The sequence below is a fragment of the Rhododendron vialii genome, chromosome 11a, assembly GCF_030253575.1.
Source record: "Rhododendron vialii isolate Sample 1 chromosome 11a, ASM3025357v1".
Classification (NCBI taxonomy): Eukaryota; Viridiplantae; Streptophyta; class Magnoliopsida; order Ericales; family Ericaceae; genus Rhododendron; species Rhododendron vialii.
Genome location: NC_080567.1, coordinates 10,667,531 through 10,683,538, shown reverse-complemented (window position 1 = coordinate 10,683,538; position 16,008 = coordinate 10,667,531). Strand labels below are relative to the sequence as shown.

At 39.1% G+C, this 16,008-nt stretch overlaps 1 protein-coding gene and 1 non-coding gene across 3 annotated transcripts; one reads left to right on the top strand and one right to left on the bottom strand.

Annotated features, from left to right (window-relative positions):
- Positions 1-270: 270 nt before the first annotated feature.
- Positions 271-400, top strand: LOC131309019 (U6atac minor spliceosomal RNA). The gene has a single exon (XR_009194693.1). It is a non-coding gene; the product is annotated as a U6atac minor spliceosomal RNA (small nuclear RNA).
- Positions 401-2,334: 1,934 nt separating this feature from the next.
- Positions 2,335-13,071, bottom strand: LOC131307625 (protein phosphatase 2C 29). 2 transcript variants are annotated; one of them, XM_058334243.1, is made up of 4 exons: positions 11,037-13,058; positions 6,941-7,054; positions 6,174-6,438; positions 2,335-3,013 (listed from the first exon to the last, which is right to left on the bottom strand). In XM_058334243.1, the coding sequence occupies exons 1-4, from the start codon at positions 12,843-12,845 to the stop codon at positions 2,889-2,891; spliced, it is 2,313 nt and encodes a 770-aa protein (XP_058190226.1). In that variant the 5' UTR covers positions 12,846-13,058; the 3' UTR covers positions 2,335-2,888. The 2 variants fall into 2 exon arrangements, with proteins under 2 accessions (XP_058190226.1, XP_058190225.1); XM_058334242.1 differs by lacking the exon at positions 2,335-3,013 and having other exon boundaries at positions 4,765-6,438; positions 11,037-13,071.
- Positions 13,072-16,008: the final 2,937 nt, after the last annotated feature.

Sequence of the window (16,008 nt, the reverse complement as noted above, 5' to 3'; positions counted from 1 at the left end):
GAAATATAATCTTGTTTTCAATAGCTATTTACCGAAATGTTATGTATGATTTTCAACAACTATTTACCGAAATGTAATTGGCTAAAGGAGAAAATACGGGGTTGCAAATAGTTGCCCCTTAAAGTGTACGAGGGTAGTTTGGAGCTAAACTACCGTTGTTTTAATTTGTCAAATGGCAATCCCACATCGGTTGTGTCTAATGTCAATCCCACATCGGTTGTCTAAGGACTGTCTACGGTATATATATCACCAAGATGAGAGAGAATGATCGTGTTCGTAAGAAGGAGAGATGGTTGGCATCTCCCCAGACAGGGTCGGGAACAGTCTTTGGGCTAACCTGTTTGCTAAACACATCCGGTTAAGGCTACCCGTATCGGTGTATCTATAACCGAATTTTTTTCCCCTTTTGATTTGATTTTCCCTCAAAAAAATCTCCTCCTTTCCGGAATTCCATTTTTTTCCCCTTTTGATTTGATTTTCCCTCAAAAAAATCTCCTCCTTTCCGGAATTCCATTTTTTTCCCCTTTTGATTTGATTTTCCCTCGAAAAAATCTCCTCTCCCCTTTCTGGAATTCCTTGAAGTGTTTATGTTCTTCCATCACAATTCTGGACGAAATCCAATTCAACCCCTATCCCCCAATAGAGAAAATTCTGTTCAGGGTATTCAATAGATCAAGGTCAAGGCAAAAAGACTCATATTTGAGTCCAATTGGGTCGACATTTCCTCTTTCTTTTTTTCTTTTTTTCTTTTTTTTGAATCTAGATCTCGACTAATCATGGGCTCAATCCCACCGCCCACTTGTGGAGAGCTCAAATAAAGCAGGAGCAACACTCCGTATAGACTAACCTCCCCAAAGGAGTTGATAGCAGGTTTCGAACCTGAGGAGACTTGTTTCCTGTTGAAGCTATCTTCTACAATGTTAGACTGAAGCTTTCGACGATCTTCCAAGGCATTAATGCTTTACATTACGGCAGTGTGGGGGGAATGTGGGCAACGCAGTGGAGGTGTTCGACGAAATGTCTGAGCTTGGGGTTGGGCTGAATGTGAAGGGATGCACTTGTTTCATACCATGCTTGGTGGACGGGTAAGAAAATTGGATGACTGGTTAGGATCTTCAAGGGCTCGATGGACGAATAAGATGTTAAGCCCAATGGGTAGGTTGTGCGGTGATTGTGTTCTACTGTGAGGAGAAAGTGGAGATGCAATTAAGGTACTTGTTTGTTAGCAGATTTCAGAAGAATGCTTAGCAGCAGTTGATGCCCGCGGCCCTTCTGATGAGCCGATATGTCTCGAAATGGGTAGATTAGATAGGCCATGAACTAGTCTTTACATTTGAACTGCCCGCTCTGATGATCCGTTTTTGTTATTTTGTATGTTCCAGTGGGAAACTAGTTCATGAAAATCAAACTCTCTCTTGATACCTCTGTGAAAAAAATTGATGCATGCAGACTCTTGCCTCAACTGACAAAACTGTGAAATATAAGTCGAATGATTGTAACCATATGGATAGAGGTGTTAAGTCAAATGGGTAGGTTGTGTGGGTAGTGGTTTTGTTGTACTTGGTAGAAATTGAAGGTGCAACAAGGTACTTGCTTGTTAGCACATTTTAGAAGCCTACTTCACAGCACTTGATGCCCGAAGGCCGTTCTGCATTTGTCAATATATCAAAACAGACATCTCCGTTACATAGGTCATGAGATTTTTTGCATGTGGACTTTCCACTCTATTGATCTGATTAGTTCATTTAGGTCCTAGTATGAAAATTTTCCATGAGAAATTGGATATAAAAATACAATACTGCAGGCTGCAGCCACATGATTCGATCATTTTCAACCAACATTAGTGCAGGAACCATAAGTTTTCCCAAGGGCTGCTCAAGTGCATTTGAATCGCATGAGGTAGAAACTTACAGGCACCATTTAGGCAGAGCGAAGAGAAAGCTAGCCTCATGCAACAACAATAGAAGATGTAAAAATGGAGTACAGGGCAAACATAGTCAGTCTCATGGACTCTCAAAGGTTCCATCTCTTGCTGTAGCAGCAAATGTCAGGAACCAAAGCATAGAAAATTGTAATCAAGAGTTGACTCTCTTTCACAGTCGCCAGCATAGAGTGATGGACCATACAGAAGCAAAAGGCACCACCAGAAGGATAGGATAGTAATTAGCTTGCTGCATGTTGTACAATCACAATTTACTTTGAAAATTCTCATAATACAACATAGAGGTTAAATTTCCTGTTACAGTCAGTAGTTCTCTTGGGATGATCAAGAATAGTTGCAAATTCATGATGTGCATTGTGCAGATACTATATTCCAAGGAAATGACTTGTGCGTTTGATAAGAATTTCCGGCTCCAGTAAACCTCATTGGTGGAAATCCACCAGCCAAAATACAGATGCTTCCCTATGACAAGGGAAAATGCTGATGTTATAAGTTAATTTATACCCCCACCAAATTACAACCACATCTTGTTACTGTAAAAAGAAAAGAGAGACGAAATGAAATGATCCTCCACCAATGCAAAATCTAAAAAAGAGGAGAAAGGGGAAAGGAAAAAAAAAGAAAAAGAAAAAGGGATTTCTTTTTGCTAAATATCAGTCCCCCTGAATCCCATCTACAAAATTCCTATTTTTTCATCCTAAAACCTATATTTTGGCATTCATTTGGAGTCTTTTTGATAATCCGGCATTTAGTCAAGTGGGGTTCCCCGTAATAGTATCCGCCCAATGGGAACCAAAAGCATATCCTCATGGAACCATGACAAGAGGGTCTGGCATTGGAGGTTCCAATCTGCTGGCAATTACCTCAGCTCGAGGATCAAACCCATGATTTCACTTGTATCAAAATGATGTCAGGGGTCAAGAAATTCTAAGGGTTGAAGGTTGTTTCAAAGATATTTTCCTGATGACTTCCAAATTCTTCCTTCAAGTGATATCACCATGACAGTAACATCATCATGGTATTTTCTACGATCACCTTGTGGGATATCCAGCAATTCATGGAAATCCATTCCTGCATGAAAGGAGAAATTAGCCAATAAACCTCCAAGGATAGCTATGCAATTTTATGTTGATCAGTACTACGACTGCAGGCAAAAGACAAGTTAACTGAACTCCAGGAACTAATTTCATGCAGGCAAAAGACAAGTTAACTGAACTCCAGGAACTAATTTCATGTGCTTCATCAGTTATTTTGAAAATACCACGTATAAGGTTGGTGGATTGGAATTTTTTGGTCCGTACATTGGAAACAATCTGTAATAACTCGAAAACAGTACGCAAAGAAAATACACCATCAAGCACATTTGATACCTAACCGACCACATTACTAAATGTTTCAAGAAACTTGGTCATAACCGTGAAAAGCAACCATTTAAGATTCACCAGAAACGTGAAGGCAAAACAAGAGCAAAAAAACTCGAGCCTTACAGTTATTGTTCATGAAATTATTGCGGGCACCATGATATATTTCCATAAAAGATAACAGAGATACAAAATGAGGGATGAGACAAAGAGCTACATAGTCCATCAGGTTTACTTCAATGTGTGGCCAAATAGTCCCCATGATAGATGAATTGTTGACTTTATTAGTTATAGCACCAAAGGAACCAAAGGAAGGTGAACTAGTGAAAACAGGTGGAGTTGGACGAGAAGATTTTTACTACAACCAAACATATTTTTGACCATGGGCAGAGCCGCAGAAACAGAACTAACTTCTTAAGGCATATAACCACATATAAAGAAGCAAGATGAAAACCCACACTAAGACAAAGCGATGACAAATAATTGACATGAACCAAGTTATAGTTAGCAACAACACTAAATGTGGGCCTCCTAGTGCTTTCAAAACGTCATTGTTTGGTTTGCTCTATGCTTTTTTCAGCATTTGTAGCCTTAGTGCACCAAATGATGCATACAAGAACCAGTGACCTAAATGATACAGCAAATGTGATTTAGGCCATTCAACCTCAATTATGCAGCATGATTTCCAAAATGCTAGGTTGCAGACTTGAAATGGTATTGAATCGGGCACGGTGTGAAGAAGATAAACTACGAATCTGACCTAGAAATCCTACGAAATAAACTTGGCCCTAAGCCCCTAAGGTAACATTGCATGAAGTGTAATATATTGCAAAAAAGCTTCAAGTCTTCAACCAATTTCCCTTACACTAAACTCATTAGTCGTTAATGAATAGGCAAAGCTCACACGTGCTTATAGGTTGCAGTTCTCGAACTCTGTTGGACTAGAAGACGAGGAAAACTAGAATCTATTCACAAGACTATTCTAGACACAAATCAATAAACATATAATGACGCCAAAAAATGTTATCCAAAGCATGACACTCGAGCCACCCCCAAACCCTTCTCCGGAAAAACTCAAATTGACCAAAATACTGCAACTAAACAAGGTAAGATATCAACATTTAAACCCATAAAGTGTGAATCTTAAGTTGAACCTGAACATTTATAGCATATGAGCATATATCCAAAGCATACAGGGGTGAGCATGGGTTTGCAGTCTAACCCTAGCCAGATCCAACCAATGCAGGTAGATGAAACAAGCATCCGATTTCGAACTGATAACAGCTTCAAACTGAACAAGTCAGGTCATTCGGATTTGGTCAGTTTCAGTCGAATTATATGGGTGTTTCTGAGCCCCCCCAACAAAAACAAAACAAAACAAAATCAGTCTGCAGCGGGCTGAAGATTGAAGAGTGGGGAGAAAATGAGAGAAGCATTGAGTTTCAGGGGCTGGCACATCAAAGAAGATCAGAAATCGCTGGCTGCTACGACCCAATCTTCTTCTCACCTTAGCAATTGCATGAGAGATGAACCCATTTTAGACAAGAGACAAGTTCCTAGGTCTTCGTTGGGTTGGACGAGAGAGGAGAGGAGAGAGAGAAAGACTTGACTGTGTAGAGGTGAAGTGCAGATCAGAGAAGATCAAAAATCGCCGGCTGCTACGACCTGATCTTCTTCTCACCTTAGCATTTGCATGAGAGATGAACCCTTTTTAGGCAAGAGACATGTTCCTAGGTCTTCGTTGGGTAGGACGAGAGAGGAGAGGAGAGAGAGAAAGACTTGACTGAGTAGAGGTGAAGTGTAGAGAGAAGCTTAAGAAAGGGATAAGCCTGAGAAGGAGAGAAGCTCGGGAAATGGTAATCCCAAGAGCCAATAGAATGGAGCCACGTGTAGTGGAGTCAATATATGAGTCAGAGTCTAAAAGAAGACTCTGACATCTCAAACGCGCGGTACATGCATATTCGGACAGGTCGGATTGCACAGTTGGAATTATAGCCAAACCAACACTCAACCAAAACTCTCTTTTTTACTATAATTTTCACCCATAAGTCATAAACGACCCGATCAAAAAAAGAAACTGACTTTCAAGCCTTGGATGGAGTCGAGTCGGACGGGTTCATAGGGTCAATCGGTTTCTTGCTCACCCTACTACTAGAGATAACATTGTAGATTCTCTTTTTTCGTTTCCTTCTTTGCATGTCCGCAATAATTCATTCAGGGGCCACAAATACAGATTTGGGCAATTGGGCGTCCAGATATTAAGAACAGAAACTGCAGAACCCTAGGCCATATGTTTCTTCTGGCTCTTCATTTTGAGTACTCCTATGGGCTAGAAGAATGGGTTTCAGTTGTTTACAACTCTTAATGCACCCCTGCTTTAGAAAGACTGCCCTCCCATGTTGCCCTACTTTTTGCTTGTAGTATCCAAAATCTTATATTTGTTGGATAGCTCGCTATTAATGAAAGCAGGCATGTCTCAAACCCATTTACAACTAGCTATTGACATGACGGTGCCCTCCAAAGCTTACTACAAAAAATTAGAGATAGTGCAGCTTTGAGTCCATAAGTAATAAAAATCTCTACCAAAAATTTCAAAAAATAGATCAGGTCTCCATAAGTTACACTAGTTTTCAATAGCAAATCCAGATAAACCACAACTGGGTACAAATTATTAACAAATATAGTGACCGCAAAAGCTTCCCCCCAACTGAATGGCAAAAATAGAAGTGACTTTCTCAAATTTTCTAAGAAAGATTTCCAGTGATCAAACAAATGAAAGATGGGTAACTTTATGAAAAAGTTGAAAGAAGCAACACATGCCAATTTGAGCAAAGCTGTATAAACACCCAAAACAAAGGAGAGAAATTTACCAGCTTTCTTGGCTGCACGCAATAGAAGCTCCTCTATTAGGTGTTGTGCAGGGTCTCCATCAGGAAACTTCTCCATAAAACTCTCCACATGAGAAACCACTTCCTGATTACTCAAGTACTGATATAAGCCATCAGATGAGAGGACTAAAAAATGATCTCTTTGACACAATTTATGGTGACGAAGCGAAGGGGAACAAGATATGTATGGCGCAGTACCAATATACTCATTCCGAAACATTTCCAATAATGCATCATTCCACTTGGCCTGCACCAACATGCAAGTCAAAAATATCATTTAAGGTCTCCACATTCCTGATAAAAGTGTAGTAGACACGCTCACAAGTTTAAGAATTTGTACTTAATTGTCTGAACGATGTATTAATGTTTTCAAAGTAGAAACTGAGACTTGGAAGATTAAGTAACAAAAGAAATATTTTATACGTATACAGGCACAGCTATAATGCTCTTAGTACAACAACTTCGTCAGTATGAGAAACAAATATTTACAGCTATAATACTTCTAATAGAACACATATTTTTGTGTGAACTTCAGAAATCATTACCCCTTCCATCATGACGCTCAATTTGTGAAGGAAAAGACATGTAGCCAAACAAGTCAAGGTTCAACAAATTCCATGCCCTATGCAGCCATCACAATTTTATTAGCCGGGAGCTTTGGTATACTATATAATCTCCCCTTGACAGGCTACCCTGTTTTCATAAAAGAGATCCTTTACACAAATACAATAGCAAATTTGTAAACAAACCTGCTTAAGAAACCCAGCCCCAAATGCACGGGTAACTTTAAGGCGGCCTTTTACTCTGTCATTAACGATGCAATGGCTGTCATCTGGGTGTTCACTCTTGATCCTTATAACTTCCTGCAATAGTTCACGTGAAGAGAGGAATTTCTTAGAAAATCATCGCGGATAGCAGAGAAAAGCTAATAAACAGTTGCAATAACGGCACAAAAAAAGACAGGGAAGAAACAAAAGGCAGAGGAGAAAATCTGGATAGGAAACATTTCCAATATGGCAATATGCATTTGATATGTTCACATGTAAAGACATGGGAGAAATTACATATGTCCTTGTTTTTCCATGCCATGAAAGCACGATTAACAAAATTTCACATTGGTGACGTACTCTCACGTATTAAAATCAGTACATATTACGTTACAACGCTGCCCAGTGTCTCCAATACATCAGATCAGAATGAAAAAAGGCTTATGATTGATAATGCATTCATCCGAATAAAAATGGGACATCAATTGGTAGATTAGAGCATTCTACATAAATAGACTGCATATATATCTATAAATCCACACACATACGCATGTGTGTATGTATATACACAGTCAGTCTCCTATCAGGGATCCCTGATTTTGTTACGGTCCGCACCTCAATGTGTTTAAAACGTGTTTTTAAGGGTACCCGCGAGAAATCAGCAAAAAATATGATCGGGAAAGGCTTGATCTGAGTAGTTTTTCATAAAAACGCTTTTTATGAAAAACTGCTCAGATCAAGCCCTTCCCGATTATATTTTTTGTCGATTCCACGCGGGTACCCTTAAAAACACGTTTTAAACACATTGAGAGGCTCGGATCATCGAAATTCAATCGGGAAACGGGGGGTGCGGACCTTAACAAAATCAGGGATCCTTGATAGGAGACTGACAGTGTATATACATCTATGAATAGATACATATACTTATTTATGACACCAAAAAAATGCGAGAGGGAAATATCCTATAAGTGGGGAGAATTGACCTAAGAACTTCACAAGGCAAGTAAAAAGGCATCTCCTATGTTGAGTGGTTGCCTTACTTCACAAAACCTATCTACATCTATGAATATATGGAATGCAAATTAGTACATATTAGTCAAAACTCAAAAGCATGCTGATAAACAACCAGTAAACATCCCTAGAAACCTAGCAGAAAACCACATTGCAGCTTTCAACCCAAAATCTTGTTGATTAAAAGACTGGAGCCAACTTTTGACTGCATTTCTAAGAGCATCTCCAATGCATACTCCAAATCTCTCTTCATTCCTCCATTTTGGAGGAACTATGTACTCCAACCTATCCTCCATATTTGCACCCATTTTAGAGGATTGATTTTCATCCTTCATATTTGGAGTATGAGGAAAGAAAAATGAAGGATCCTTCAAAACCACTTTTTGAATATAAAACTAGAGAAATAATTGAAGTTGACATTGAAGTACACAATTATTGGACTCAAAGTGAGATAAAATTTGAAATGAAGATGAAAAATAGAAATATGGAGATTTATGGTTGGAGTGAACATGAATAGTGAACCCTCTAAAATTACTTTTTGAATATAACTTTGTTTTGATCCTCCCAAATAGAGTAATAGAGGACATTGGGTTGGATATGCTCTAACAGCCTCAAATGAAACTTACTCAAAGAAGAGATGTCTTAGAATTTGGTTTGATTAATGAAGAAGGCCACTTTCCACCTATCAGAAGACATCCATGCTAGGTGTTTTTCTGGGTCATAGTTTATATTCCTTCAACTCAGTATTTTCCTAGATACGTTCAGCTTGAGTTTGTTAAGCTTTATAAGTGAATTGTAATAAATCTTACACATTTGCGCACAGGACATGTGATGGTGGTTCCTAGCAACTAAGTTGAGTCAAAGTTATAATGTGGGGTCTCTGTACACGGGTTTTAGTTGGTTTACCACTTTACATGAGTTTACCAGTCAAAGAAGCCAAGTTGCTGTAATCCTATAAAACAATTTCTACTCCTCATCTATCCACATTTTCAACCGTTTAAGTGTACACACGACAATGTGAATCTTTAAATTTAACAGAGAATAAATCTTAAAGACAATATTCAGCAGTTCCCTTTGAGGATACTATGATGCAATTCTAACTTAGGTGGCCCCTTCTTCTTTAATTCTTTTGCCTGAACTACTTCCAACTTGCATTACGCTTCGCCATACTTTCCCCAATAGAGTCACTACACAACTGTTAACCTAACAAGTAACACCTAATATTCTAACCATGCTTTTTGTAACTATGATGTAAACATAATATGAAAACACTATTTCATTTAATTATAGCTAGTTAGAGAGTCAACTGCATCACAATTAAACTACTAAACTTGTAAAATCTCGTACAAATAAAAAGGTGTTTAAAATCCAAATTTGGCTGTCAAAACGGGTGGCAACAATCAGGTCTGTGGCCAAGGCCTAGCCACATCTGACAGGAGTTTGGCCAAAAGAATTGTAGAAGGGCTTATAAGCAAACTTAAGGAGTGGTAACGACAGACATGGGTGTACCATAGCTAACACCCTGAAGTTGCTTCCTTACATACCTACCTAGTGATGTGACCCAACAGTATAAAGAACAAAAAACAGGCAGAGTAAGGGACACAAAGTTATCTCCTTATCATGCGCTGTAGAACACAATTCTCATACGTAAAGTCCCAACCTTTTATCAGGTAGATCTTGAGAAAAATTTACTGCCCCAATAGTGGACCTACATGCACAACATTCATTAAGGAGGCACCCAATAACAACGAAATCATCCTGTTAAATAAAGGAAGCTTACTAAGAAGCTTCCTCAAATCATCACCGTCCTTTCGCATTAGGAAAATGACAAGTGGATGGGACTGAAAGACGAAATTGACAATAACATAGTGGCTGAGGGAAAGAGGCTTCCTAATGTTTACTCATGGCATTACAGGAGTACAATGAATGAGTAGTCTGACTGTCTGAGTTGTCTCAATTCTGTGTGAACAAGCTTCATGGTGAAATTTAACAGTACAGACAGGTCATAAATGAAGGTAAATATAATATCTGTGGGGGACTCTCTAATGTATCTTAAAGCATCATGGCTGCAAAAAAAAAAAACAAAACAAAACAAAACAAAAACTGATCTTTGGGCAGGACACAAAACAGCTACTTCAAGTGAAAATAGATTTTAGGCTCCAGCTATCAGTGTACCCACAATGACTACCCTTAAAATGTACAGATCAGGATGTCTTCACTGGCAATAGATTTGGAACTACGATGCCTCAAGTACTTGAATTTTAAATCAAGAGCCATAAGCAGTGTAGAAGACCATAAGGAATACGGAAGGATCTCACCAGACCAGAGGGCTCAGGAAAATGTTAAGGCCCCTGCCTTCAACGTCTAGTGCAATCAAATTACAAAATTCATCCAAAGAACCTTAGGAGCAGAAACTAAACAGCTCCAGATGCAGTCAATTTGAAGGAAACAGAACAATGAAGTTATCTAGACCCAAAATATTCCCTTAAATGGACAGATTTTCATCACAGTTTCCTTCTTTTCCATGGAAAGAAACAAGTTTAGGGAAGTTCTCACATTCAACTATAGGCAAGGATAATGCGCATATTGATAGCCTCCCAACTTTGACCGAAATTGTCAATTAATAAGCAAGCGATCATATCAAGTTTATGTTCCTGTAACTATTTTTTATTCCATTTTGCATACCCTAAAATGTGTGCAATTGAGCAGCTGAGGATTCTCAAGTTTTACCTATCGAAGCTAGTACTTAAATTACCTGGAAAGAGAGAGAAAAGGACATGGGCATCTGACTCTACATTGCCAGAGTCTAGATTTTCCAGGCCAAATTAGAACTAGACATAGTTTTCAAACTTACCGGAAGTATTAAGTAATCCATTTTTAACCTCCACAATAGGTACGACTACATCCACAATCAACCAAATTTCTCCATGACATTTTAATAAGCTAAACTGTATCCAACTGATATCAAGTTACCATATGGAAGCAAATAGCACTACTTGACAATTCTCAAGATAGCAAGATAGGAAACAAAGAATTATTTTAAGATCTTCCGAGATTCAACACTTACTTCTTCAATGCTTGTGCTGTGATCAGTAGACAACTGCAATGCAATTAACCTCATAGCTTGACTAGTAGCCTCATTTTCCACCTTATTTACCCTCTCACCAGCATCGATAGACTCCTCAACTATGTCCTCCGCATTAGATCCATTATTAGCCCCAGCCCCCTTTACCAGTGTGCTAGTACTAATTTCTTCAGGCTCATATTGAGCGACAATAGCCCTACTATCCCCAACATTCATCACATACACATCCTCGTCTCTCATCAACGCAACCAATAAACACGAACCCATCAAGGCAAGCTCCGGGTTCTGATCAAGAACCTTATCCGTCATATCCAAATACGCGAGTTCAGTCACTTCAAGAGCCCGCGACATTGCCCTCAAAACCGAGTCATGATTAACTGGACCAACTTTACTACGCTTCCTAATACTACCGCTTTTCCTAATTCTCTCCTCCACCCTATTCTCGGCCTCAGACTTCTCCTTAGCCTCAAACCCAAACTTCCATGCACTCTCTTTATGCCTAATCAACCCTTGCTTCAATTTCGACAACAAGAGCGACCGTCTACTCGCATTGCTCACCCTGAGCGCATCATCTACTGAAAACGCAAACCTATCCGACCCGGATAGATCAAGCCCATCTTCCGGGTCGTCTTCTGCTAGAAATTCCCACAATCTCCTCCGTCTAACTCCAATCTGTTCCGATTCAAATGTCACTCTCTTCACCGATCCCTTATCCAACCGGGTCTCATCACAATCATTCCCACTCACTTGACTTTCCACAGCAATGGAACGATCTACACCACCACCACCAACACTATCCACATTTTCTAAATTTGCTACATTTACTCCACCCTCGTCAGAATCCCAAAACAAACCCTCTAGTTCAGTATACATGGCTTTATAGAGATTACCCATCAAGAATTCAGGAGCATCAGGGCCGTTAAACCCGTCATAAATCCCTACGAAGAGCCACCCATGCTCCTCCGATATGACCACGTGCACCCGATCCTCCCCCGCCTTCCCCAAAGCCCACTGCACATTACTACTACTACTATTACTGTTATTCTCTCTCTTCGATTCACAATCGCCTCTCTCTCCTCCAGCCGCGACCTCTTTCCTTCCCACGAAGTTCCTCACGGGCACAACCCACCGCTTCTTCTCGAAATTCCTAGAGAAGGCTTTTCGAATTCCAGGTATGCCCTTCTTCCTCCTCCTCCTTACGTAGCCACCGCCAAGCGGCGCGGAGAAAGGGATCCTCCCGGTGTCGGAACCTGAAGGGTTCGGGTCCAGGGGCCCGGAGAGGGCCCCGCGCTCGATCGGGCCGGACATGAAGAAGGCCCGGTCCATCGGGCCAGACGGGTCGCCGCCCCGGGGCACGGGCTGCAGCGGCAGGGCGCTGAAGGACGACGTGCTCTCGAAGCCGTTAACCATGCTGGACTTAACGCCGCAGCCGACGCAGTCGGTGGCATCGTCGTAAATGTTGTCGAGCTGGAGGACGGTTCGGGGAGTGGAGGTGTTGGCGCTCACCGAGGCGCCGGAGATGGCCTTGAACCCGGTCTCGCCACCCGGTCTAGGCTTGCCTGCCGGTTCGTGAGACGGGGAAAACCGGAGGGAGTTGGTGGGGGAGAGGAACCGATCCGACGGGGTGGGGGAGAGGAAGTGGGCGGAGGACCGGACGTAGCAGAAGGAGTGGCCTAGGGTTTCGTCGAGCGGTTCGGAGGCGGTGAAGATCACGTCCGGGTGTTCGTTTTCGCCGGACCGGTTCACGCCCGGGTCGAAGCAGGGGAAGAGCTGGGAGAAACCGCTTCCCATCACATTTGATTTTTTTCAAAAACGAGACATTTTAGACAGGTGAGAGAGAAATCAGGAATTTTGAGGGTTTGTTTTCCCCGACTGTACAATACAGGAGAGAGAGGGGGGGGGGGGGGGGGAACTGGTTTTGTGTTTTTTATAATGTTTCTGGGGGTTGATGAAGTAAAAAAGAAGAGACGACTTATTTGTTGAGAGAGAGAGAAAGTGAGGAGTGAGTGAGAGCTTACTGTATTCTTTTGTTTCTTTTCTGGCTCTGGTTTTTCTTTTCCAGGAGTAGCATTTGTGTTTGTTGGATTAGCTTCCCTTCACTGATCTGTAAGTCGTGTGTTTGGTATGTCTAATCCTTTAAATTTGTTTTTTTATTTGTGTAATTAATTGGTCTAATCGTGCATTTTGTGGACTTCCATGCATTAATTATTCATAAAAAATAGCATGACTCAATTAAAAATCTATGAACACAACTTTATCACACTAAGGGGGTGTTCGGACAAATAAGCTACTTTGGCTTATTTTTTGTCTTTATTCAAATTTTTTTTGTATTACTTGGCTTATTATCATTTTTTTGGGATTATTGCATCCTCACATCAAGAGGAATCTAAAAAGTAAAAAATTTTGACCGAAATCCAATTTTTTTTGAATAAAGACGAAAAAAAATCAATAAGCCAATTTTTTCGTCTTTATTCAAAAAAAAATTGATTTCGGTCAAAAAATTTTACTTTTTAGATTCCTCTCATCGTGAGGATGCAATAATCTCCAAAAAAATAACAATAAGCCAAGTGATATGAAAAAAAATTGAATAAGGACAAAAAATAAGCCACCGTGTCTTATTTGTCCGAACGGGCCCTAATTGTATTCAAAACAGTTCGATATGATATGCGATTCCATGTGAATCGAGATGATTTATACGGGCCCGCTGCACTAAATAATTATGAATACAATTGTGTCCAATTTTGTGGTATAAAGTTGCATTTCTAACATTGCTCTAACACAGATAAAAAAAAGGGAAAAAAACTGTAATAGTCCTTGTAGTTAAGTGTTCGTGTCAATTTGGTCCCTGTAGTTATAATTAACTCGATTTACACTCTGTATTTTTCATTTTGTTTCAATTCGGTCTAATTACTAACTTCCGTTAGTCCGTCGTTAGTCCTTTAAATTGTAAAATCATATGGCCCCCCTTTTTTGGGATTAAAACAGAACCGTGCGGCTAAATAAGCCAACTTTCTTATTTTTTGTCTTTATTCAAATTTTTTTTCGTTTGTTAATTTATCGTCAATTTTTTGGGGGTTATTGCGTCGTCATGACTAGAAAAATCTAAAAAGTAAAAAATTATTATCGAAATTCAATTTTTTTTAATAAAGACCAAAAAATTGGCTTAGGTTTATTTTTCAACATTCCTAGTCAAGAATCAGTGCATGGGCCAAATGTAGGAAAATGAATGAAATGACGAGGCACTATTTTTTGTAACCACTTGGGCTTTTAAGTTAGGTTTTTTGTAACATAGTTTAGTAGTTTGTTATGTCTATGTATTAGGTTATGACATGGTAAATTTGGAACTGAGTTTATATAATATTTTGACGTTTGGACATGATTATTTATCATGTTGTAACTTTTGGATCTATATCATGTTGTGACTTTTGGACATGATTCTATGTCCATTTTCAGTACTATGCAGAAAAATAAGGCATCTCAGTATTTTTCCCTAAGTTGAACATGTAGACAATATCAGTGGTTATGATGCCTCATGGCTGATCATGAAAATGCTGAATTCGATGGCAACTTTTTGTAGAAAATTATAACCAAATTTCTTCCCAAGTGGCTCCTTATCAATGGAGAATGGAAGAATGAGTTGTGTTTTGGTTCAGAGGTATATTAGGGTAAGAGGGGAATGAGTAACCATATTCAACTAAATAAGCCAACTGGCTTATTTTTTTGTCCTTATTCAAATTTTTTTCGTATTTATTAGTTTTTCGTCATTTTTTTGGAAATTATTGCATCGTCATAACGAGAGGAATCTAAAAAGTAAAAAAATTATAATCGAAACCGAATTTTTTTGAATAAAGACAAAAATAAGTCAATAAGCCAATTTTTTGGTCTTTATTCAAAAAAATTTAGATTTCGATCATAATTTTTTACTTTTTAGATTTCTCTCGTCATGACGATGCAATAATTCCAAAAAAATTGACGAAAAACTAACAAATACGGAAAAAATTTCAATAAGGATAAAAAAAAAATAAGCCAGTTGGCTTATTTAGCCGAACGAGTCTATTTTAACCCCAAAAAAAGGGACCATATGATTTTGTTGTTTAAAGGACTAACGGCGAACTAACGGAAGTTAGTAATTGAACCAAATTGAAACAAAATGAAAAGTACAGAGTGTAAATCGAGCCAATTACAACTACAAAGACCAAATTGACACAAATACTTAACTACATGGACGATTTCAGTTTTTTTTCCTATAATCAAACTAGTTCTTTTTTGTCAATTAATCCACATATCAAATTCTACAAAAATAAAGAATTTAACATAAAGTTAGAATTCATGCTCGGCCCCATGAAATCGAACAACAAAGTCATCATTCGACCCTTTACTTCTTCTAAGGATCGAATTCCTCTGTTTAGGATAAAAAAATAAAATTCCTCTGTTTGTTTTTTCCGATGATCGAATTTGAATTATCAATCCAAATAAACACCACATCTTATCGTTGAAATTCTTTCGATTTACAATTAAACACAAGTTCAAAATAAAATCACAATAATTTCGAAATGTATAATACCATAAACAGTATTCAACTTTTTATTCTACTACTATACATAATCCATTAAAATTTGTATGAAGCGACAAAGGGGAGGGGGGACACACACTCAAGGTAAGAACGAGTGCCAGACTCAAGAAGTAATTTCGTTGATCTGAAATTCGATTCCTCACCGAATAAGTATCCTAATACTTAAGTGGGGGATCATGATTGATGCGTTATAGGGACGCGGGGGCTCTGGTGCCCACTATGGGCAGCAGCCCCAACCCACACTCATACACCCAACCCACACCGTTTTATCAAAGAAAAAAAAAAAAAACTCTTCCGCTTGCAATCCTATGGAGCAGAAATGTGATTATGAAAGTCCTAAAGTTAAAATTTAATTATGTCTCTTTAGAATAATATGATCAG